This window comes from Mustela nivalis (genome assembly GCF_964662115.1).
Source record: "Mustela nivalis genome assembly, chromosome: 7".
Lineage (NCBI taxonomy): Eukaryota > Metazoa > Chordata > Mammalia > Carnivora > Mustelidae > Mustela > Mustela nivalis.
Window position 1 is genome coordinate 33,048,350 of NC_139026.1, and position 26,998 is coordinate 33,075,347.

The 26,998-nt window shown below is 33.0% G+C and overlaps 1 protein-coding gene across 6 annotated transcripts in view; it reads right to left on the reverse strand.

The window, feature by feature from the left end:
- LRRIQ1 (leucine rich repeats and IQ motif containing 1) overlaps positions 1-26,998 on the reverse strand; it is a 225,009-nt gene that overhangs the window by 157,501 nt on the left and 40,510 nt on the right. For all 6 annotated transcript variants that reach the window (XM_082738968.1, XM_082738972.1, XM_082738971.1 and 3 more), the window contains 4 exons: positions 18,510-18,703; positions 17,870-17,997; positions 11,817-11,890; positions 5,127-5,220 (listed from right to left, as the gene is read on the reverse strand). In XM_082738968.1, coding sequence (XP_082595094.1) covers positions 5,127-5,220; positions 11,817-11,890; positions 17,870-17,997; positions 18,510-18,703 — 490 coding nt within the window. The remainder of the gene's footprint in view (positions 1-5,126; positions 5,221-11,816; positions 11,891-17,869; positions 17,998-18,509; positions 18,704-26,998) is intronic.

The following is a 26,998-nucleotide window of genomic DNA, read 5'->3' on the forward strand; positions in this document are numbered from 1 at the left end:
AGAGATCAATGCCACTTTTGAGAGCAGACTGGTTAAATGTCCATTATTCTTTCTTTGTGGCCTCTTTCCCCTCCCACACCAGAATCTACTACCTTAAAAAGTCACATTACATTGAAGTCACATGGCACAGAACCACAAAATGGAAGTATCCTAAGTTTCTGAGTGTGCTTAGATTAGAGAGGCCAAACTTATATCAGATACAATATAAACAATAAATAAGCTCCTATTTATGAAACCACATAAATCTCTGGGTTCGTTGTTGTGTGGTACAACCTATATTACCTTAATGGATAAATCCTGAGGTAGCTACTATTATTATGATTGTGAAGACACTGAGACACAGCTAGATTAAGTAATTTGTGCAAGGCAAACAGCTAGGAAGTGGTGTAACTAGATGCACCTGACCAGTTTATTCACAAGGTCCATACATATTTCTAGTATGCTACAGGGTCTCTACATGACCACTGGATAAAAGAGACTTGTTCACAATCTAGTGGCAATATATCATGTGGCACAGTAAAGTAGAGTATTTAAATTTCAGGCTTTAGAACTCAAATCCCTTCCCTGACACTTACATCACAGCTGGGTAAATCACAAGGAATCCAAGCTTCAGTAGATAACTCTGTAAAATCGGAATAATAATTACAGAATCCAACTCAGAGTTGCTATGGAGTAATATGTCTAGATGGTAGGCCATTCTCTGACCGACTGTAAATGCACGCACTTGATTTCTTATTTCCTTCCAAAGATATTTCCCCCATATCTGTCTCCTTTACACCTGAGTAGACCAGAGCCTAACCCTGCCCTTCGCATTCCCTCCTTTTCATTGATATTTCCTCTATCGGAAGTGGGGTGTTTTTTTCCCTTTTTAACTTGATTTTTAAATCTTATCAAACTTTTGATGTTTAACCCAAAGTCTGACTCTGCAGCAAAGATATTTTTTCTTCATCACAGTAAATTAAAGCAGGGTTTCTAAAGCATATGTGTTGCCTACAATAATCATCTGACCTTGGTATTAGGTACTGAAATGTACGAGTCAAAGAGCACAAACTGAAGCCAGATTTCATGGGTTTGAATTCTGGTTCTTCCATTAGCTGGCTGTGAGCATGTTATTTAGCCTTTTTATGACTCTGTTTCCCCTGTAAAATGGGAATACTAGCTAGCTACTTTATCAGGCATATTGTAAATATTAAATGAGAACAGTGCTAGGCACAAGGTAAACACTATGACAGGGTTTGCTGTCACTATTGGTTTTCATGGCTATTATTTGTTGCATACATTTTATATCCTATCAAGATTATAAACATGGTTTAAAATCATGGAGTGCACAGAATTTCCTTTATAGTGTCCAAAATGTTGGGACAATGGCTGGATATAGTAGGCATAGACTGAATATTTGGTGATTTAATGAGAGCCTATAGTGTGGTTAGCCTTCGCATGGAAAATAGATTTCTGAATGTTTACCATGTTCCAGGAATTGTGCCCAACAAAGTATGTGTCTTATCCCATTCAATTATCATAACTACCCCCATAAGATAGGTACTATTATTATTTCATTTTACCAGTGAGTTTCAGAGACATAGTTAAGTAGTTACTTGTCCAGCATCACACAGTATATGGCAAGAATAGGATGTCCTTATTTAAAAACACAGTGATTTCCAAACTTTAGCATGCATCAATCATTCAAAGGGCTTATTTAAACACCCATTACTGGGACGCCTGGATGGCTCAGTCATTAACCGTCTGCCTTCAACTCAGGTCATGATCCTAAGGTCCTGGGATCGAGCCCCACATTGGGCTCCCTGCTCAGAGGGAAGCCTGCTTATTCCTCTCCCACTCACCCTGCTTGTGTTCCCTCTCTCACTGTCTCTTTCTGTCATATAAATAGAATCTTTAAAAAAAGAAGAAGAAGAAGAAACACAGATTACTAAACATCATCCCTAGTTTCTGATTAAATGAATATGGACAATGTCCAAGATTTTGCATTTCTAACAAGTGTCCAAGTGATGATGAAGTTGCTTGTCTAGAGATACACTTTTGAAAACCACTTCACTGGGTGATAGTCTTTCCTCTAAACTACACAGCTTAAATGGCACCTAGAAACAGATGTTTTTAAAGTAGAAGTTGACAAGTTCTATTTAAAACATATAAAAACATACCAGGTTTCCCTAAAAAATAGTGTAACTTTAGAAATTTATGTAGAAATTGAGCTTTAAAGAAAATAGAAAAACATTTTCTGGCAAAGATAATAACTCTACACAAGCTATCAAAAAGTAGCAAATTATACAAGTACTTGACTTGGTATAAAAATGCTATTTTCTAAAAAAAAAAAATACTGTTTTCTTAACGAAAGACCAATTAACAAATTCAGGAAAACAATACTTATGGAAAGAGAGTGTCAGAGGTTTGCAGTGGCCTCAGACAAGGAAAGGAAGGAGACTACTTCCTAGACTCTCTTATCTTGTTCTACAAGTGGATTAAGTCAGATATAGGAATTTTAAACATGACCAGATTATTGGCTCTACCATAACATACATTCCTTCGGAAGTCTTCAGAAATAGGATCTTCCTGCCTGTGTCCACACATCATAGAAAAACCAAATCAGGACAAAGAATCAACTGCTTCAGCCCTAGGATCCCAGATATCACAACTTTCTTTTCAATGATGCATCCTTCCTTGTCTATATTTTATTCATAAATGTCTTATTTTTACTACCTGATCAAACTGATAAGATTAACAGATTTGATCCGAACTCTGAGGATTCTGAAACAGATTTTCCACCTGAATTTCAGTACATATTTGCCTTTCTCTATACTTAGTGTGTTACCAAACTTATCTTGCTAAATTAGGCTATAAGTCCTGTCTATTTTTGACTTCTTCTGTCTTCATGTACCCATGACTTTATATGATACAAATGTCAAATGTACAATAAATCATGTTAAACTGTTTTACAAATGAATGCTGCTAGACATAAAAAGAGAGAAGATCAGATCAGAATCATCAGCAGTACTAGAGGAGAGGACATATGCAAGATCTTTCAGAATTCTGGGATTTAATTAATCTGGACTTGGGTAAATGAGTAATGCTCTGAGGATGTATAAGAGAAAACCACATAAGTCCAAGGACAAGAACCAGAGAGAAGCAAGAGGTAGAAAATTAACAGGAATCCATATAGGGCCGGGAATAATTCTTACCAGCCAAAGGTGAAAGGATATCTATAAGAGGCACCAGGGAGTCAGTGCCTGAGCAGAAAAGCTAAACTGGTACTAGTCTAAAGATTTCTTTGAGATTTCCCTAACAGAACTTAAAAACAAACTTTAAAAGCATCTCACTAATTTCAAGTAACTTAGCTGCTGTACATCAGAAGCAAAATAGATGTTGCCTAAAGAAAAAGAACAAAACTAAGAAATCAACAATGCCAAATTGAAGGTGTCTAGAATATAATCATAATTGACCAAGCGTGCAAGAAGCAGAGCAACATGAGCCAGAATTGGGGGAAAAAATCAACAAAACTAGACCCCAAACGATACAGATAATGAAACCAGCAGACAAGGATTTTGAAACAGCTATTACAAATATTCTTCATATGTTCAATGTGATTCAGGAAAACATGAGCATGATTAGGAGAAAAACTGCAGATATTAAAAAAAAGTAAATGAAATTTTTACAGATGAAAAACATAGTATCTGAATTCTGAAGTGATTAAGTCTGGACTTAACAACAAAATAAATATGTTAGAGGAAAATATCAGAAAGTCTGAAGATACAGCAATAACTGTCTAGAGTGAACTACAGGCAGAAAAAAGGCATAATAGATAGAAGAACAGAGAAATAGCAACTTCTAGAATATATCAAGTGATCTGATATTGGTGAAATTGGCATCCTAGTTGTACAAGAGAGGAGGGAGGCAGGAAAAATGTGTGAAAAAATAATGGGCGAAAAATTTCTAAATTTTATGGAAATGACAAATTCATCAGATTCAAGGGTTCAATAGATCTTAAGAAGAGTAAATCTATATAAAACCACAGCAAACCACAGTATAATCAAAGTGCTGAAAACCACTGATAAGATAAACTTTAGAAGTCTCCAAAGAGAATGTCAGCAGACTTCTCATCAGAAACAATGAAATCCATTAAGGAGTAGGGAGATACTTTTTTTTTTTTTTAAAGATTTTATTTATTTATTTGACAGACAGAGATCACAAGTAGGCAGAGAGGCAGGCAGAGAGAGAGAGAAGCAGGCTTCCTGCAGAGCAGAGAGCCCGATGCGGGCCTCGATCCCAGGACCCTGAGATCATGACCCGAGCCGAAGGCAGCAGCCCAAACCACTGAACCACCCAGACGCCCCAAAGGGGAGATACTTTTAAAGTCTGAGGGACCCAACTGACTGCAAAGGTGCATAACATAATTTTTTTTAAGGTGGTACAAATGTTAATATCTTACTTGTGGTGGTTTATATATAATATTCATACTCATAAATAAAACTGACAAAGTTTGTTGTATGAAACTTTTCTCAAAAATGTTCATCAGGAAACAAAGATGCTGGTCGATTTGGGGGAAAATGATGTTAGCACAGTATGAGAATTTCATTTTAGAAACATTTTTTAAAGAAGAAAATTCATCTAAAATATTACAAAGCATTTTTTTTTTTAGCATTTTATTTTCTATTACGTCTAGGCTCTGCAATATTTCAAAGAGAGGCATGGATTCACAAAACCTTACAAGTCATACTTTAATTGACATCAAGTCTCTTTTGAGTTACTGACAGAAAAAAATAATTTTAAGTAGCGAGCTATGTGATTTAGATAACATGTGAAAAGTAATTCCCAATAAATGCATTTTCTATAAATACAAGCCCCAAGTTAATCTTATACTAAAATTGTCCCATACACAATGGTATGGATCAAAATAATCATTTTAAATTTGCATAGCTCATACATTTGCAAAAATTATTTTAGGTTGAAGATATTTTTTAAAGTAATATTGCAAAAATTTCTTATTTTGAATAACCTTTAAATTATTTTTGTTACCTTTTCCCAAGCAATGAATATACATGAACAATTTTCATCAGACTGTGTTCTCTGCAACTATAATAAAGTATAAAATAGGGTGCAACAATGCTTCTTACCTCCAGTTTATTTCTTGAAGAAGTGGGTTTCCAGTGATAGACAATTCATGGAGAGAATAGCATGCATCAAACCACCTAATGGCACTTGTAAGATCTATAGAAAATAAACAATAAAAATCATTATAGAGGGTAATTACAGAGAAAGAAAAATAATCATAAATCAATGACCACTTATTTACTGGCTAGGTATTAAAGTTATAAAAATTATTTATTTTGCAGAATACAATATGCTTTTAAAAAGAGACTATGCTAAGAACACAGATTCTGGGGGCACCTGGGTGGCTCAGCTATTAAGTGTCTGCCTTTGACTTAGGTCATGATCCCAGAGTTCTAGGATCCAGCCCCATATGGGGCTCCCTGCTCTGTGAGAAGCCTGCTTCTCCCTCTGTCACTCTCCCCGCTTGTGTTCCCTCTTTCACTATGTCTCTCTCTCTTTCAAATACATAACTAAAATTTTTTAAATTACGTAATTTTTTTAAAAAATTAAAAATTAAAAAAAAAAGAGAACAGACTCAACTGTTAGAATATATATTTCTCCCATTTAGCAGCTTTGTGAACCTATGCAAACCATACAATTGCTTTGTAATTCAGGCTCATACCTATCTTATTGGATAAGGGTTAAATGAGGTAATGTGTGTAGGGCTTAGAATAGTTTTTGCCAGAGTTAGCACAAATCTGAAGAAGTGAAATCTGAAGTAACAAGTGGTAAAACTGAACACATACTTAGAGTTACATGGACCTATTTTACTTTCAAAAGTAAGAATAGAAAAAAAAAGTAAGAATAGTAGGTCAATCTAGGGTACATTACAGAGTAATTTATAATAAACTGTTCTCCCACAGAAAAATATCACAAAACTAGACAATACATAGGAAGCACTTGTTTTTAAACCTTACTATGAGAGAAGGGAAACATACCTGGTAAGCCTACATCACAGGGGGTTTTTGTCTGAATGCAGTTTACCACTTCAGTGAGACCAAATAAAGAAGCTCTTTTGCTGACTGAGGAGGCAAATATTAGAACAAGCTGGAATTGATGATGAAAAGTACTGACAAGAAGCTGTGTGTATGTATATTGTGAGGAGGGCATTGGGGAAGAAGTCTATGTGAAGATTCACCACAGGTCCACAGACAAGTGTGAGGTGTCACACACACAGGGAAAGGTCGAAAAACTGAACAGAAATCACCAGCTGTAAGGCTGAAGGCTGAATGATGACAGTAAGTTCATATAGTAGTAGAAGGCACTGGAGTCTCAGCTTAGCCAAAATGAGACCTAATTGAGTATCTCACAGATTGAGCTACAATCCAGAAAGACTATGCAGTAGGAGTGAACACATTGCCTTGGGGTAGGGGTGTCAACTGAGTTAAAAACTAAAATGGCTTGTCCTAAGAGTGAATGAAATTAAAGAAGACAGGAAAAAAAAAAAAAGTACCCATAAAGGCTTTAACTGCCTGCCAGAACTGAACATAAATACCTTTAAAAGGAAGACAACAATTTCTACTCACTAAACTGTATTATATACAATGTTCAATAGATAGTTAAAAACTACTAGACATATCAGGGCACCTGAGTGGCTCAGTTGGTTAAGCATCTGCCTTTGGCTCAGGTCATGATCTCAGGGGACCTGGGATGGAGCCCTCCATTGGGCTCCCTATTTAGTCAGGGTCCTGTTTCATGTGGGCTCCCTGTTCAGCTTCTCCCTTTCCTTTTGCCCATCCCCTGTGCTTGTGCTCTCTCTTTCTCAAATAAATAAATAAAGTCTTTTTAAAAATTACTAGACTATCAAACAAAATGGATTTTCCTTCAGACAAAACACACTTTAAAACAAAGACTGTAATAAGAGATAAAGAAGAATGTTACATAATGATAAAAGGGGTCAATCCAACATGAGGATATAACATTGTAAACATTATGTACCCAATGCAGGAACATCTAAATATTCAAGCTGAATATTAAACAGCCTTAAAGGGAGAAACAGAGAGCAACACAATAATCATAGGGGACTTTAATATTCCACTTACATCAATGAATAGATTATCCAGACAGAAAGTCAAGAAGGAAACATCAGTCTTAAACAACATATTAGACCAGATGGACTTAAGAAATCATGTCAATGAACAGACATTTCTGCAAAGAAGACATCCAGATGGCCAATAGACACATGAAAAAAGTGCTCCACATCACTCGGCATCAGGGAAATACAAATCAAAACTACAATGAGATACCACCTCACACCAGTAAGAATGACTAAAATTAACAAGTCAGGAAATGACAGATGCTGGCAAGGATGCGGAGAAAGGGGAACCCTCCTACACTGTTGGTGGGAATGCAAGCTGGTGCAACCACCCTGGAAAACAGCATGGAGGATCCTCAAAAAATTGAAAATAGAGCTACCCTATGATCCAGCAATTGCACTACTGGGTATTTACCCTAAATACAAACATCGTGATCTGAAGGGGCACATGCACCCAAATGTTTATAGCAGCAATGTCCACAATAGCCAAACTATGGGAAGAACCTAGATGTCCATCACCAGATGAATGGATAAAGAAGATGTGAGATCCACACACACACACACACACACACACACACACACACACACACACACAATGGAATACTATGCAGCCATCAAAAGAAATGAAATCTTGCCATCTGCAATGACATGGATGGAACTAGAGGGTATTATGCTTAGCGAAATAAGTCAATTGGAGAAAGACAACTATCATATGATCTCCCTGATATGAGGACATGGAGAAGCAATGAGGGGGCCTTGGAAGGTAGGAAAAGAATAAATGAAACAAGATGGGAACGGGAGGGAGACAAACCATGAAATTTAATCTCACTAAATAAACTGAGGGTTGCCGGGGGGAGGTGGTAAGGGAGTGGGTGGTGGGGTTATAGACATTGGGGAGGGTAGGTGCTATGGTGAGTGCTGTGAAGTGTCTAAACCTGGTGATTCACAGACCTGTACCCCTGGGGCTAATAATACATTATATGTTTATAAAAAAAAATTTCTAAAAGACTAAAAATGACCACTTGCTAAGAAAATAGCAAGTATCAGTTTAAAAAAAAATCATGTCAAGCATCTTTTCCAACACAATGATATGAAACTAGAAATCAATTAGAAGAAGAAAATGAAATTTCAACAATAAGTGGAGATTAGACAATATACTATCAAATAACCAATTCTTCAAAGAAGAAATCAAGAGGATTAAAAAAGATACCTTGAGACAAATGAAAATGGCAATGTAATATACCAAAATGTATGGGATGCAGCAAAAGCAGTTCTTTTTTTTTTTAATCTATTTATTTGACAGACAGAAATCACAAGTAGGCAGAGAGGCAGGCAGAGAGAGGGGGGGAGGCAGGCTCCCTGCTGAGCAGAGAGCCCAATGCGGGGCTGGATCCCAGGACCCTGAGATCATGACCTGAGCTGAAGGCAGAGGCTTTAACCCACTGAGCCACCCAGGCGCCCCAGCAAAAGCAGTTCTAAGAAGGAAGTTCACAGTGATAAATGCCTTCCTCTAAACATAAGAAACATCTCAAATAAACAATCTAACTTTACACTTCAAGGAACCAGAAAAAGAACAAAGCCCAAAGTTATTAGAAGGAAGAAAATAATAAAGATTGGAGCAAAAATAAACTCAATGAAGACTAAAAAGACAAAAAGATCTATAAAGCTAAGAGCTGGTTCTTTGAAAAGATAACAGAAATGGCAGACATTAGCCAGACAAAGGGGGAAAAAAAAGACTCAAATAAATAGAATTAAAAATCAAAGAAATGGTACAAGTTTTACCACAGAAATACAAAGGATCATAAAAGACTACTAGGAAAAATTATATGCGAAAAAATTGGAACAACTACCTGAACAGATCAATTACTGAAGATAATTGAACTATCTTAATCAAAAACCTCCTAAGGAACAAAAGTCCAAGATCAGACAGCTTCACCGGTGGAATTCTATAAAACATTCACAGAAGGATTAATACTAATCCTTTTCAATCTCTTCCAAAAAATCAGAGAGCAAGAACTCTTCCAAACCCATATTATTAAGTCAGCATTACCCTGATACCAAAACTAGACCAGAACACCACAAGAAAATTATAAGCCAATATTCCTGACAAACATAGATACAAAAAATCTTCAGTAAAATATTAGCAAACTAAATTCAATAATATATTAAAAACATATCACCATGATCAAATAGGACTTATCAACATCCACAAATCAGTCAATGTAATTTATCACATTAGCAAAACAGAAGATAAAAATCATATGATTATCTCAGGCAATACAGAAAAAGCATTTGATAAAATTCAGCATCCACTTATGATAAAAAATGCTCAATGAAGTGGGTATAGGCGGAATGTACCTGAACATAATAAAAGCCATATTTGACAATCCCACACTAACCAGCTATTATCATCCTTAATGGTGAAAAGGTAAAGCTTTTCCTCTAAGATCAGGAATAAGACAAGGATATCCACTCTCACAACTTTATTCAACACAGTTTTGGAAGTCTTAGCTAGAGCAGTTATATAAGAAAATAAAATAATGGGACACCTGGGTGGCTCAGTTGGTTAAGCAGCTGCCTTCGGCTCAGGTCATGATCCCAGCGTCCTGGGATCGAGTCCCACATCAGGCTCCTTGCTCAGCAGGGAGCCTGCTTCTCCCTCTGCCTCTGCCTGCCATTCTGTCTGCCTGTGCTCGCTCTCTCTCCTTCTCTCTCTGATAAATAAATAAAATCTTTAAAAAAAATAAAATAAAATAAAATAGAAGTTATCTAAATCGGAAAGGAAGAAGCAAAACTGTAGCTATCTGGAGATGACATGATATATAGAAAATCCTAAAGACTCAATCAAGAAACTTTTAGAACAAATAAGCAAATTCACTGAAGTTGAAGGATACACAATTAATACACAAAAATTTATTGGGTTTCTTTATACAAATAAGCCATCAGAAAAAGAAATTTAAAAAACAATCCTATTTATAATTGCATCAAAAAATAAGATACCTAGGAATAAATTTAACCAAAGAGGTGAAAGGCGTATATATTTAAAACTAAAAGATACTAATGAAAAGAACTGAAGAAGACAAATAAATGGAGAGATATGTCATGTGCTAGATTGGAAAAATTAATACTGTTAAAATGTCCATACTGCCCAAAGCAATAAATATAGTCAATGTAGCCTCATCAAAATCCCAACAGCATTTTTCACAGAAATATAACGAGCTTAAAATTTATATAGAACCACAAAAGACTCTGAGTACGCAAAGCAATCTTGAGAAAGAACAAAGTTGGAGGCATCATGCTCCTTGATTTCAAACTATATGACAAAGCCATAGGCACTAAAATGGTATGGTATAGGCATAAAAAGAAATATAGAGATCAATAAACAGAGACCCAAGAATAAACCTACACATATATGTTTAATTAATTTATGACAAAGGAGTCAAGAATATACAATGGGGAAAGAATAGTCTCTTCAATAAGTGATGTTGGGAAAACTGCATAATCACATACAAAACATGAAACTTGACCATTGTCTTACACCATATACAAAAATTAACTCAAAATGGGTTGAAGACTTGAACATAAGACCTGAAACCATAAAACTCAGAGAATAAAACACAGGTGGTAAACTGATTATTTTTTTAACACCGAAAGAAGCAATAAAAGCAAAATATGAAGTTAACCTACAATGACAAATTTAGAACTATGATTGTTTCCATGAGGGGACTGACTGAAAACTGAGATGTGTAAATTTAGGGAGGGACTGGCCAGTTAAATCAGTTGATCATTCTTTAAGTTAATAAACTTTTAATGGGTTTTTGTACATGTTAGAGCCAACAAGTTAGACAAATTAATTTACTCATCTTCATTAGGCTATTTACTTCACAGGTAAAAGATACATGAATTCAAATGAAAATATAATTGTGGTATTTGCCCAGGTATACCAGAAAGATGTGGAAATAATGTGATTTTATTTTATTTGTTTTAAAGATTTTATTTAGGGCACCTGGGTGGCTCAGTTGGTTCAGTGACTGCCTTCGGCCAAGGTCAAGTCCTGCGTCAGGCTCCCACCTTCATGGAGAGTCTGCTTCTTTCTCTGACCTTCCCCCTCTCATGCTCTCTCTCACTCTCTTTCTCAAATAAATAAATAAAATCTTAAAAAAAAAAGATTTTATTTATTTGTTTGTTTGTTTGTTTGACATTGAGAGAGGGAGAGAGAGAGTGCAAGCAGGGGGAGCAGCAGCAGGAGTGGGAGAAGCAGGCAGGACCCTGGGATCGTGACCTGAGCTGAAGGCAGACACTTAACTGACTGAGCCACCCAGGTGCCCCAATAATACAATTTTAAAAGTGGAAAGAAATTTAATGGGATGATTTTACAATGCCTTTGAAGGAAGTAGAGGGCAAGAAAAATATATACAAACAAAACTGCGGAGAAAAAAAAATAACAAGAATTCTTTTTTTCTAAATCTGTGTTTTATCAGTTTAATTCTTAGGCCTAGCCTAATATCTTAAGAGTGTGCAGGATAAATTTTTCCTCATCTATGCCTTATTGTATGGATATGTTATTTGTAAATGCCATTAACACATCTATCCAAAACAACTCCCTTACCACATTTGGAAAAGAAACTCAAAAGCTCATTACATACTTATTAAAAATTATCTATTTTTCTAAACTTACCAGAAAGACAATTGTTGCTGACATCTAGTTTTTCCAAAGAAACAAAATGAAAAAGCGGTATGATTTTGGTCAAGCTGAAAACAAAGAAATAAAATTCATAAAAATTTTAAATAGGGATGTCCTTATTATGATGTAAATACATAATAACATATTTACTAACACAAGCATGTGATAATATTCAATTGTATGTAATTATATACATATATAATTATACAATAAAATACAATTATGACATTAAGTACTAATTAAAAATGTAGTAATTATAAAATTCCAAGTATTTATTCTATAATGGAAGACTTATATTCATTTTTAAAGGGAAATTACCATGGACTTTCAATTTCAATGACCAATATCATCGAGTTTAATGTTTACTGGCTATTTAAATAAAAATAAATATATTTTTTATTGTTATTGATTTTGTTTTGCTTTTATAAAAGGCCTAATTAATAGAGAATTTATATTATCTTAATAATGTTTCCTGGCTCAAGCACAAAACTAAAACCATTAAGAGATAAAAATTTAAAAAAATATATTTTTCACTTTTTGACAGTGTAACAGCTTAGAGTTACTAGTTTTATTTTTAATTAAAAAAAATTTTTGTATACCAGATTGAAAGTATTTTAAGTACTACAAGTATCCAAAGTTAAACTAAGATTATTTCTAAGTTAGAAATATGCTTCCAGGGCCGCCTGGCTGGTTCAATGTGTTAAGCCTCTGTCTTTGGCTCAGGTCATGATCGCAGGATCCTGGGATTGAGTCCCACATCAGGCTCTCTGCTCAGCAGGGAGCCGGCTTACCCCCTCCTCTCTCTCTTGCCTCTCTGCCTACTTGTGATCTCTCTCTGTCAAATAAATAAATAAAATCTTAAAAAAAAAAAAGAAATAAGCTTCTAAGGAAGGTAATAATAGAAAATACTTTATATAGATAGAATAAGCAAGTTTGGCAGAAATATGCTAATAATTTAAAATAATACTTATTATTAATGCATATATATTTAAATTCTAGTAATACTGACTTTTCCTCCTACTTTTTAAAAGTTTCTAACATTTTCTAAGATATAATTGTCATTAAGAACCCAAATACAAGCAAGGAATGTAAGTGATATTCAAAATATTCACATCATTGGGAATAAAAGCCATGAAGGAAAAAATAATTTAGTTTGATGTGCATTTCCAACTAAGACAAATCTACACTTATTCTGTAATATAATATCCCATTACCATAGCTATTTGGAAATAAAAATTAAGCCAAGCCTTCTAAATCTTTAAACAACAGAAAAATTTCTTTGCATCAAATATAATCTTGTAACGATCACACGTCTCTTGAATCAACCCCACCCCTCTAAATGTTGGAACTCCATCCAGTTCAAAATATGCCTCAACTACAGAATATTTCTGGTACCAAAGGAAAAAAAAAGTACGCATTAATTTCTACTTCTTTTGTTTTCTTGTTTTTTATGCTGTCGTTCTAGTTCTCCTGGCAGATATTTTTACATCTTTATTTCTAGCATCTCCCTGTCATGAAAAAAGAAAATCTATTATTCTGAGGTCAGAAGCTTATAGAATAATACTGTGACAGGGAAGCCTCATGGGGTCTGGCACAAAACTAACCCTGGTACTAACCTTGACTCCTTTCTTCTACTATCCTGCTCTGCATTAGCAGAGAGATAGAACGACCCATGAAAACCAGACCAAATAATGAAACTGGAAAAAGTTCTCTATGACTGTAGTTAAACCTAAATACAATATTACTATTTATATCAAACCTACACAACACCACTTTGTAAATACAATCTCTAGGAGGAAAACACCCAAGGTAATAAAAGAAAAAATGATAAAATATTGGCGTTACATTTTTTCATTATTTTTATATATACTACCAAATAGTAAAATTTACTGAAATGTCACATGTACGCTGAAAAAGAAAGAAGGAAGGAAGTGAGGGAGGCAAGGAGGGAAGGAAGGGAGGAAGGAAAATTAAAATTTTGTTGATACATAATTAATGAATTTAAGTCCTAGTTTTATGATTTTCCTACTCGGGCATATTTTGGATCATTATTATTATAAGTAAGAAATTTAAGTTTTTCAATATAATCCCAATACATTTATCAAGAAGAAAATTCTTACTTGTTTTGTAGCTTTAATTAATTTTCTAATACTAAATCTTTGTTCTTCTACTAAAAAGGTTTTGAAAGATAAACAGGTCAAGAGTTTTCCTCTTTTTTTCAGATGATTTCATGGTTTTAACCAGTAAGTTATATATGGCAAAGTATAGGTAACATATAGGTTATATGAAGACAACCAGTAAAATAACCAATGAAGTCACAGAATTAAAAATAAAATTCTCTTTTCAACAATCAATCCAAGTAAAAAAATATTTGGTTTGACAAAATATTTTACATTAAAATTTTATCTTTTCAGATAACCATTCTTTTAGAATCATGTTCTTTTTCTTTTTAATAAAATTTTGATCTAGAAAACTGGCTATTCATTCACCTTTATGACTATTCATTAGGAAGGTAGAAACCTAATAGTAGAATTCTTTTTTTTAAGTCTCTAGAACTTTTCTTTTTACTGACAATCTGTGTATATTTTTTTCCAAGAAAATTCAAACCAGAAAGACAAAGGACATTAGTGAAAACCTAATACCATTTGACCTTGTCACATTAGCCCTGGGCATAAAAAAGATATAAATTTCAAAGACGACAAAAAGCAAAAGATTTGTACAATGAGCAGCCAATGGGTAATAGTTTCCACTTTCTGCTCCTACTTAGACTACTTAGAGTCTCACTGGAAGTAGAAAGACATAAAGCCAAGAGTCTTCCAGTTAGGACTCCGCGGAGTCAAACTTAAAACAGTCATATGTCCTAATGAAAATTTAAAACAGAAGTCAAGATGAAACATGGATTTCAAACAATATGTACTTAGTATCATTCTTTATTATATTTCACTTTGAGGGGAAAAAACATATGGACACATAATTTCTTTCTTGTGATGAAAGTATCAGAAATTAAAAGAAAAATATATACAATTTAAAAGACACACCAATCACAAATCCAAATATCACATTTATAAAACTCATCTGAGGTTTGCAAAATGTATTGACATATATTTTCCTTTTGGATCAATATTTGGTATTCCATCAAATAGATAAGATAGGTATTACTACCCCTTTTACATGTAAATAAAAAACCCAGGATCTGGTAGTACGAACAGAGTTATTCAAGGGTCAACTGACTGGTAAGTTGTAGATTCAGCATTCAGAGTTGCTGATCCTGAGTTTTACCAAAGCTGATATAGTTTGAAAAAGTCAATGCACATGTAAAATCTTAATGTACAATGGATAATTCCTATAGTTAATGGTATTAGCTTATTGTGAAAAATCCCAAGGTTGAAGATCATTTTTACACTATGATTTCAAGAAATGATTTTACTACTCTCTATGTCCATCTCTATCAATCATATTTCCCTGCTCAGCAGGGAGCCTGCTTCCCTCTCTCTCTCTCTCTGTCTGCCTCCTCTGCCTACATGTGATCTCTCTCTGTCAAATATATAAAATCTTAAAAGAAATGATAGAAAATTAAGTGTGCAAAGAACTATGAGAGACCATAAAGAATATATTTAAATGACAGTATTCTTAAAAAATTTAGTGTCTATAGCAGCAATGTCCACAATAGCCAAACTATGGAAAGAACCTAGCTATCCATCAAGAGATGAATGGATAAAGAAGATGTGGTGTATATATACAATGGAATACAATGCAGCCATCAAAAGAAATGAAATCTTGCCATTTACAACAACGTGGATGGAACCAGAGGGTATTATGCTTATTGAAATAAGTGAATCAGAGAAAGACAACTATCATAAGATCTCCCTGATATGAGGAAGTGGAGAAGCAACGTGGGGGGCTTGGCGGGTAGGAAAAGAATAAATGAAACGAGATGGGATCAGGAGGGAGACAAACCATAAGAGACTCTTACTGTCACAAAACAAACTGAGGGTTGCTGGGAGGAAGGGGGGAGAGGGTAGTGGGGTTATGGACATTGGGGAGGGTATGTGATATGGCGAGTTCTGTGAAGTGTGTAAACCTGGTGATTCACAGACCTGTATCCCTGGGGATAAAAATATATGTTTATAAAAAATAAAAAATTAATAAAGACTAAAAAAAAATTAAAAATTTTTAAAAATTTTTAAAAATTAAAAATATCATATATTATTATATAATAAATTGACTTCTTTTTTACATAGTAAAATTCAAAAGATTAAGTTCTTTCATTCTTGCATTTTTAATAATTTTTTAATGATTTATTTATTCAACTGAGAGGGAAAGAGAGAGAAAAAACAGGGATGGGGAATGGGCACAGGGAGAGAGAGTCTCAAGCAGACTCACCCTTGAGCATGGAGCTCATGCAGGCCTCGATCTTAAGACCCTGAGATCAAGACCTGCGCTGAAACCAAGAGTCGAATGCTGAATCCACTGCACCATCCAGGCAACCCTTAAGAGTTTTTTTATGCTAAGGACATATATTACTTAGTTCTATGCTCCCCCAAATAGAAAACATGACATCAATATCCAAATGTTGCAAGGTTAAGCAAATGTCAACTTACAAATAAGGATTATTCGGATTAAGTACCCCAAAGAAATGTCTAGTGATCTAGTTGATCTAATTCTTAGTCGTATCAGATTGATATGGGAAATAAGTCCTATCAGACTGATAGGGCAAAAGTCTATCAACTAATACTAATTTTAACTATTAAAAGATTTCTTTGATAGTTTAAATTGTCCAAAGAAATTAAAGGTATTATTTCTCAAAAAAATGGTATTGATTTGAATATTTTCTAATCTCTTTTAATATTATTTTTGCTCAGTAATGTGGCTTGAGATCCACTTCTATAAAATGTATGAGGTATGTCAGTTACTGAGTGATTTATTGCATATGTCCAAACCATAGATAAGCATTTCTATTGAAATTGTGTTTCTTACCTGGAAAATATTGTAAAAAGATCCAATAGGTTTGTGGATGCCCAAATTATTTAAACAGTGTTATCTGATAGAGCTGGCTCTACAATAAAGACCCCTTTTAAAACCAAATCAACTTTCATATGTTAGATCATTGAAATAACTTGAGGGAATATTTGAATACAGTTGCAGTTTTTGCTTTGTCAAATAGTGGAATAGTTTAATAGGTGGAAGTTAAATCATTTGGCCCATACCTGCTCAATGGATGAGCACTACTGTGGAGAGATTGTGAGAAAATTTTATGGTTCTTTTAGGAAAAAAAAAGTATGCATTAAAATCGGGTTATACTTGTTCACTTGTTCTGTAAGAGTTGTAGAACTCAAAAAAGCAATTTCTTGTTAAAGGTGGTTTCTTTCCTCTACTCCATGTGCCTTTGATGAACAAATTAATCATATTAGAGTGAATAGGTTTCAATAAAATATTAAGCAGAGGGAGACATACACATAATGTGCTCCTGTTTTGGTTTTAGACAGTTATTCTCTGCAAAGATCCAGATGTTTGGTGGTTTCAAATGAATCTTCTGTGTCAGGTACCCATCTCAGTTTAACATTAAGGTATTTTTTTAAGTGTTACTTTATATCCTTAGGGAAATCGAATTTAAATCAATCTTAACAGTTACAAAGACATGCAAGTTGAGAGCAGATTAAAAATCGTTCTTCCAGGACTTAATAAATACCACTTGAGAGAATGAGACATCCTTCTGAATTAAATTAACTACCTCCTGCATTTTCCAAGGACTATATTCTTTACAAATATAAACAAACTAGCTCTGGGAGATTTCTACAAGTATGTCTTTGAGAAGTAACAAAATGAGTAGGATAAGTGACAGTTAAAATTCTACTAAAATTTGAGGGTTTGCCAATATACTACTTTTTCAAATCCTATAAAGATATATTTTTAATTTATGTACTAATTTATTGTGATGCACTTCAACTGAATTGCTGGTAAAATCTAATAACCTTTCTACTTGTTATGAAGATCAAGCATTTACTTCAGTCATTCAATGCATTTGTGCTTATGCAGTTTGTTTTTACCTGTTTTGAGAGATAGTCAGTTTCTGTAGTAAAGGCAGCCAATAGGAAGAAAGTGCTTCCACAGTTGAAATGCTGTTATCATCCAAGTGCAATTCTCTTAGTAGAACATGATTCTCCAAGGATGGAAGCTATATTTAAATTTGGGTCATTAGCTTATATTAAGTAAAATATTTTTGTCATTCAACAAAATTTAAAAACATAAAACCTATTAAAACTAACAAAAGGTATAGTCTGTTAAACTGTATATCTAAATCAAAGTATAATGTTATGAGAATTTTAGGACGAATAAAATTTATAAGAATTAACTTTATAATTAGAATTTCTTAAATAAAAGTTACTTCATGGTAAATTTTATTTAGAATTTCATTACAGATACATTTGGCTCCACTTACATATGAAAATAGAACTGAAAATTGTGATTTATTTTATTGTTGTGAAAAACTTACGTTAAATTATTTTACAAAATATTCTATGTTGAACTTTTTTTAACAGAGATAAGTATGTGACAGTTTTAAGTAAACTGGAAGTCACATACAGATGATAAACAAAAAACAAAGAAAAATTAAAGTTCCTTTTAATTTTTTCTATCAAAAGAAAAATGTTGTATTAATCACAGACACCAATAATTCAAAGAAATTACCTCACTTAGATAATTTCCCTGTAACTTCAGTACCTGGAGCAATCCACAGTTTTCAATACCTTCAACTTTAGTTAGATGATTATGTGAACAGTCCAGGTATATAATGGTAGGAGTATCACAAAGACCTTTTGTACTAATTAACTGATTGTGATCCACAAATAGTTGTTGAAGATTCCTCAAAGATTCTAAACCACCTGGAATAAAAATTTTCTAAGATCACTTATATCAAACATTCTTCTAGAATCTAAGATGCAATTTCTAATTAATTGTACCAATTTTCCAATCTTTCTAATTACAAATAAAGATTTAGCCCCTATTCTTGTGAAAAATGTGTAAGTGTAAAAAGTATTCCTTTTTAAACTTGTACCTAAAAGATACATTTTTGAATGACATAGTTATATACCAATTGAAAACTGAACAAAATACTACAAAGTATACATTGGGTGGGCACTGAATGTTTTCTTTTCTTTTTTTTTTTTTTTGAATGTTTTATTTTCAAAAGGCAACAGAACAAGGGAGAGATAGAAGGACTTGTTTTCTTTAAAAAAAAAAGTTTCCAATTCAGTTTCAGGGTCTTTGAAGTTTGATTACTTCCTTAAAGTTGAATATATAATGTTGGAATGCTATTTTCCTACCATCCCATCGAGATAGCTATCTTAAATTCCCAAGTGAAGTAGGTGCAACCATATTAACAACAATGAAATATTAACATATTCTTCAGGTATTTCAAGATTGACACATGTATCCTCCTTATTGCCCAGATAAGGTTAAAACCAATATGATACTATATAAAAAATACCAGAGGAATCTTCGTCTATAGCTCAGCACTTATAAGGGAAAAAACTGAAAAGGTTGTTCAAGTAAGCCATCAGGAATTAGCACTGGAAAGAAATGCTGAGGAAGTCTGTAAATATTTCATGAAAGATATTAAAAATCTAGAAAATGTTACTTAGATTGAATATTGGACTAGATATGATACCTTTAGGTACCACACTATTACATGAAATAGGCAGTTCTAGAAACTGGAAATAAGGTTTAAGTTCTAAGGTAGGTACTGGTAAGCAGACTGTCTTCAGTGAGTGTTGTACATATGGGAGTCATTGAGCCTGACCTTGGAGAATCAAGCTTCATTGTGATTTTCTTGTTGAGCCCCAAAATATTTTATTCGATTAAATGTTGGAATAAACTTTTTTGGCCAAAAAAAGTTATTTGAAAAAAACTGAAAGATAATCTTGAAAGAAACATAATTAATGTATAAAAACAATATCTAGAACTTATGTAATGAATTTATCCTGGAGAAATTTAAGGCATTAACTCAAGGCTTGTTCTTTTGATTATACATTATAACTTACAGAAGGAAAGGGCAAACAGTTGGCTTATATGAAAATGGAGAAATAAAAAGAAGAATCAAGTAATATTACCAAGATTTCACAAGAAAACTTATTGCTATATCACATTTTAAAAGTTTAGATAATAGAATTGAGTGTATTGTACCAATATTTCATAGAGATACATTGAAGAAAAATTATATTTCAAAATTGCAGTGTTTCTAATAGTTTGGGTCAAAAGAACTTAATATTATGGATGCTTATTCTGTATAAAAAGGAATACATTTTTATGCTAAAGAGTTAATTTTCTTATAATGATAAATTACACATTATCTAGGAAAATACATAGAAAGATCCATAGAAGAGAGGGACTTAAATTTAAATTTAGGATGTAATTTTACATTTTTTAAGTTCTTTTCTAGGATTGATGTCCTGGTATTTTTCTGTAATGTAAAATAGCAAGTGACTTAGAAAAAAAGCAAATGACTTAGAAAAAAATTGTCATCTGTTATTATTCAAGGAGCGAATAGTTCTGCCCAATAAGATAGTTGACTAAGTTTAAATAACAGAATCAACTGTCTTATATATATTATATATTATACATTATCAATTCCAAGTTATTAAAAATAGAATATTACATACAATAGTATATATTAGCTAATCCTGGATGACAGCTTGACTGCAACCTCTTGAGAGATCCTGAGACATAACCACCCAGTTAAGCCACCAAAGATTCCTGATCCAAAGAAAATATGCAAAGTGTTTGTTATTTTAGATTGCTGTTTTAGGGTACTTTGCTTCACAATATATAACTAATACAGTAAAGATTCTATTTGAAAGAAAATATGAGAAAGAAGAAAATATGTTGAAAATGCTTTGGGCAATAGAAGGATATTTAAAGAAATTTAATGTAACAAGAATTCAAAGATATTAAAATAACAGATATAGGTAAACAAATGGACCAAAATAACACCATGACAGAACTAATAAATAATTTTGAAATAACATTGTACATTAACAGAGAGCTACAGCTTGGATTGCCTATAAAAAAAGAGATCATCACACTGAGAATAAAATATGAAGAAAGCCAAAAATAAAAAGACATAGATTAAATTAATTAAATAATAATAGACATGAAAGACAAACTCAACCAAAATATGGATCATCTATGATTGAAAAATAGAAAGAAAACAAAAAAGTTTTCAAATATATGAAAACCAAAATTTTCCAGAAACAAGAAATAACTTAATCTGTATTTTGAAAGGTACATTATATTCCAAAGCAATTTTATGTGGATTTATTGACTATAAGATGTTTCTTGGTTAAGTTACTGACTAAGGACAAGGAGTATTATTCAGGTATCTTCATAAAAATCAGTTTTAAGGACAGAAAATCAAGTTAGCCTCTTACTTGCAATAGCAATACATAATACCATGTATGCAGTGAAGCAAGGTCACAAAGTACCAAGTGAAGTGTTACCTAAAAATAGAACACACAGCTTTCTTCTCATTCAAGAATGAAGGCAACTGACAGATATTCTCAAATGTGAAAGAATTCAGGGATAATAGGATCCATCTTTCTTTGAAAAATAAGATTTGAAAAGAGCTAATGAACTAGGTAATCCAGATAAGCAGAGGATGAAAGGAACAGTTTTAAAAAGCACTGGCACTGGTACTAACCCATTGTCATATAGATCTAATGCCACTAAAGGATATGTACATAAAGTCATAAATCCCGATGTGAATAATAATTGTGGGAGAAAAAGGAGATTGTGAAAAGTATAAATATTCTAATTTATTTTATTTTCTTAAGAGTTAATATTGTCTGAAATACATGAATCAAAAGCACATGTTTTAAAAATTTACTAAGCAAGAATATAACTGGCAACCGGAAGGTGGAGATGGTAGTATAAAGGAGATCATTTTATCATCTTTAGCTTGAGAAGCCAGTCTAAAATTCTGAAGTCAAAACAGTTTCATATACACTCATGCTCTATTGTTTAACAATGCTTTTGAGTTTTTAAGTATGTCCCATCTTAGTAAACTGGTTGTAGAAAAATTGACTGAAAAGGAGTGTTCCCAACCAGTAATTCACATAGGGATGATTTTTGGTTTTGTTCATCATAAGATTATTTTACATATGTTAATATATTTCAACAAATGCTTATTTTATAAATCATGGTGCTATTTTTTTAAAAATTCTTTTTAAAGATTTTATTTATTTATTTGACAGATAGTGATCATAAGTAGACAGAGAGTCAAGCAGAGAAGAAAAAACAGGCTCCCCGCTGAGCAGATAGCCCAATGTGGGACTCGATCCCAGGATCCTGGGATCATGACCTGAGTCGAAGGCAGAGGCTTTCACCCACTGAGCCATCCAGGCGCCCCTAAATCATGGTACTTTTTAAAAATTCAAATTGATGTTTGACTTCAGTAGTGGTTAAAGTTATGTCTGCATCATCTCAAAAGCAGCACTAAAGTGGTAGCTGTTTATTTAATGTTAATAAAAATTACATGCCTAGAGCTTATCTCTTTATACGTACTGTAATAATGACAGATACTATTAAAGTTTATCTACTGTTTAGTTAAACTTTATTTAGTTAACTACCTAAACTATTTTAATTAAACTTTACCCTAAATACACTTATTTATATAGGAAAAGTAAGCACAATGGCTGAAGAGTTACCACATTTATTTCAAGTGATTTCTTATTTTGATTACTTTGTTCATTCATATAAATTCATCTTATATATAGAAGGACATTTTTGTTTACCATTTTATATTTGTTATTCCTCAAAGATTTTTGAATTTCTATTTAGGTGGTGAGCTGTTTTTTACAGTTTTATTTTCTTAATACAGGTATATGACAAAATTTTCTGTGATTTTTTGGAAATAAACAGAGTAGCTTACATAAACACATATAAATCATTTATATTTTCCACATTTCTACTAAATATATCAAAATCTATTTTTGCAAAACAAGCTTTACTCGTAATTTAAAATTCATCAGAGATCCATTCTATTAGTTTCAGCCCTGTGTTTATGTTCACATGGAAATAGAAAAATAATATAGACAGAATCTCTCCTCAAATATCTCTTAGTTTATCTACTCAACTACTATTTTTTAAATTATAACATGTAAAAATGTTAACAATTTATCATGAACTGAATAAATTACAAAACAATATTACAGTAGAGTTCTTTTAAATGGCAGAAAACAATCTGAAAAGACAGCAACTATGCAAGAAATTTTTTTAAAAATCCCATTTATAACTGCATCAAAAAATAAAATTCCAAAGAATAAATTTAATCAAGGAGGTGAAAGATCTATATTGAAAACTATAAGACACTAATGAAAGGAATTTATGAAGACAAATAATTGGAAAGACATTCTGTACTCATGAATTAAAAAATTAATATAATTAGAATGTCCATATCCAGAGCAATCCACAGGTCCAATGCAATCCCTTTCAAAATCCCAATGGCATTTTTCACAGAAATAGGACAAATAATTGTAATATTTATATGGAACCACAAAAGACCCTGAATAGTCAATGCAATTTCAAGAAAAAAACAAAATTGGAGGTATCACACTCCCTGATTTCAAACTATACACCAAAGGTATAGTAATCAAAACAATATGGTACTGGCATAAAAACAGACACATAGGTCAGGAAAACAGACTAAAGACCCCAGAAATAAACCAATTAGTTTATTGTCAATTAGTTTATGACAAAGAGGCCAAGAATATAAAATGGGGGAAAGAACAGTCTCTTCAATAATTAATATTGGGAAAATAGACAGCCACGTGCAAAAAACGAAGCTTGACCACTGTCTTACGACATACACAAAAATCAACTCAAAATGAATTGAAGACTTGAACATAAGACCTGAAACCATAAAGCTCAGAGAAGAAAACATAGGTGGTAAACTCCTTGACATGGGTCTTTGGATGATTTTCTAAAAATCTAACACCAAAAGAAAAAGCAACAAAAGCAAAATAAACAAGATAAAAGCTACTGCAGCAAAGGAAACCATGAACAAATTGAAAAGGCAACCTACTGAATGGGATAAAATATTTGCAAATCACATGTCTGATAAAGGTCTAATATCCAAAATTTATAAACAACTTCAACTCAATAGTGAAAATCCCATTTGATTAAAAAATGGGCAGAAGGTCTGAATAGACTTTTTTCCAAAGAAGACATACAGATGGCCAACAGGCACATGAAAAGATTCTCAACATCATTAGTCATCAGGGAAATGAAAATCAAAATCACTATGGGCTATCACTTCACATTTGTTAAAATACCTAGTCTCAAAAGACAAGAAATTAACAAGTGTTGGCAAGAATATGGAGAGAAGAGAACCCTCTCACAACTGTTGGTGGGAATGTAATTGGTGCAGCCATTATGGAAAATAGAGGGGGGGTCCTCAAAAAATTAAAAATAGAACTACCTTATGGCCTACCATTTCCACTTTAGGATATTTAGTTAAAGAAAAAAATGCTCCTGACATGAAAATATATATTCATCCCCATGTTTATTTGTTACAGCATTATTTGCAACAGTGAAAATATGTATACAACATAAATGACCACTGATGCGGGAATGGATAAAACAACTGTGGTAATTAGATGTACAATGGAATATTATTCAGCCATAAAAGAAAAGAATGAAACCTTGCCATGTGTGCAAACATGGATGGATCTCAAGGGCATTATGCTAAGTGGAGTAAGTTAGAAAAAAACAAATGTTAGGGGCACTGGGTGGCTCAGTCATTAAGCGTCTGCCTTAGGCTCAGGTCATGATCCCAGAGTCGCTCCGTGTTGGGTTCCCTGCTTGGTGGAAAGCCTGCTTCTCTCTCTCCCACTCCCCCTGCTTGTGTTCCCTCTCTCGCTGTGTCTCTGTCAAATAAATAAATAAAATCTTGGGAAAAAAAAAAACAAATGTTATATTATCTCTCTTATGTGGAGTTTAGAAAAACCAAACAAACAAACCAAAACAAAACCCATATATGCAGAGAACAGATGGAAGATTATCAGAGAGAAAGGGGGTAGGAGGACAAACTGGGTAATGGGGGTCAATTGTATAATGGCAGATGATAACTAGATGTACTATGGTGATCACTCGTAGTGTATATATACAAAAATCAAATGATGTACTCCTGAAAGAAATATAATGTATCGATTTCATCTCAAAAAAGAGAAATATTTCCAAACACAAACACACCAAAAGAGGGGGGGCTTAAAAAGTGGGTGAATCTTTATGATATTATAAAATAATACTGTCTTAAGCCATTTCAAATACACACACATACAATAAAATGCATGACAATAATAGCATATTAATTTGGGAGTGAGTAAATAAAGTTTCTAGGACCCTAAACTACTTTGAAAAAATACTAAATAAATCTATATTTAGTAAATCAGGAAGGCATGCCATATTTATAGTAAACAAAAAGAATAGTAAAATAATATGTAACTGGTAATAGAAAGGAAAAAGGAAATAATTTAAAACCTCAACTAAATCAAAAAGAGGCAAGAAAAGAGAAAAAATAAAACAGGCAAAACAAATAGAATCAAATAGTAACATAATAGATTCAAACTGAAATATATTAATAATTGCACTTAATTAAACTTAATTCATTATTAGAGATCAAACGCTAGAAACGAAGCTAAAATTTGTCAGGCAACCCAAATAAAACAATAACAAAAGCAACACATTTTCACATTACATAAAGAAGCCAAAAATAGAACATATAGAAATACTGTAAGTAAAAGGATAGAAAAAGATATGTTACGGGCGCCTGGGTGGCTCAGTCATTAAGTTTCTGCCTTCGGCTGGGGTCATGATCTCGGGGTCCTGGGACCGAGTCCCATATCAGGCTCCCTACTTGGCGGGATGCCAGTTCTTCCTCTCCCACTCCCCCTGCCTGTGTTCCCTCTCCCTCTCTTGCTGTGTCTCTGTCAAGTAAATGAATAAATTCTTAAAAAAAAAAAAAAAAAGATACGTATACACTAAAGTAGTGATTCTCAAAGTGTGGTCTAGAGACCAATCTCATACAGACACTTTTAAAGGTTCCATGGAGTCAAAACTATTTCATAATAATTCTAAGATGTTATTTGTCTTTTCACTCTCATTTGCTCAAGAGCTTATAGTGGTGTTTTCCAGAGGCTACATGAGGTGTGATATTGTAGCAAATTGAATGCAGAAGGAAATACGGAAATCCAGCTGTCTTGCGTTAAGCTAGACATTAAAGAGATTTGCAAATACGTGTAACAATAACCCTCTTCTCACTATATCTTTTAGGTAAAAACTACGTTTATTATTTATAAAACTACTACTAATGGAAAAACTTTGTTATCATAAGCTCTGAATTACTAAATAAGAACAAATTTTTTCTCATTTTTTTTTCTATACAGTAAATACTGACAGCATAAATGAAAGGTATTTGAGGCAGGTACTCAATAATTTATAGGAGCATAAAAAGATCCTGAGTCCAAAGGAAACCTGGTTAGGGTAATATCAGACACAGAAGACTAAGGCAAAAAGCTTTACTACAGATGAAAAGGGACATTTAAAAGTGATAAAATAGGTCAATTCAAAAGAACTATATAACAATTTTAAATTTATATAAAACAAATAGCATGGCCTCAAAAATATATAAGCAAAAAAAAAATGGGCTCTAAGAATAAAGATCTACAACCTACAATCATCTTGGGAGTCATGTATATAGCTTTTTTCTATGACTATGCTAACAACATGATCAGTGGCACATATTGATTACAGGCAGTATGGTATAATAAAAACACGAATAGGCTCTAAAGCAGACAATCCATGAATTTCAGGTCTATTCCAAAACTAGCTGTATGAATATAAACACATTACCTAACTTCTCTGAGTCTTTGGTCCTTTATTGGGAGGATTAAAAATAGTATTTGAACACAGCTTGTACAACACTTTCACATATTGGCTACTAAAAATTGTTTCCTAACAATTATCCTCAATGAAAAGTAGTTAATAACTGTTGTGACCAAATAAGACTTCAAAGAAAAATATTTGAGCTAAACTTTGAAGAAGAAATAGGATATTAATACACACTTTCAAAAAAGTCTATATACAATTGATTAAACAGTAATTTGATCCAGTCAATGCATTTG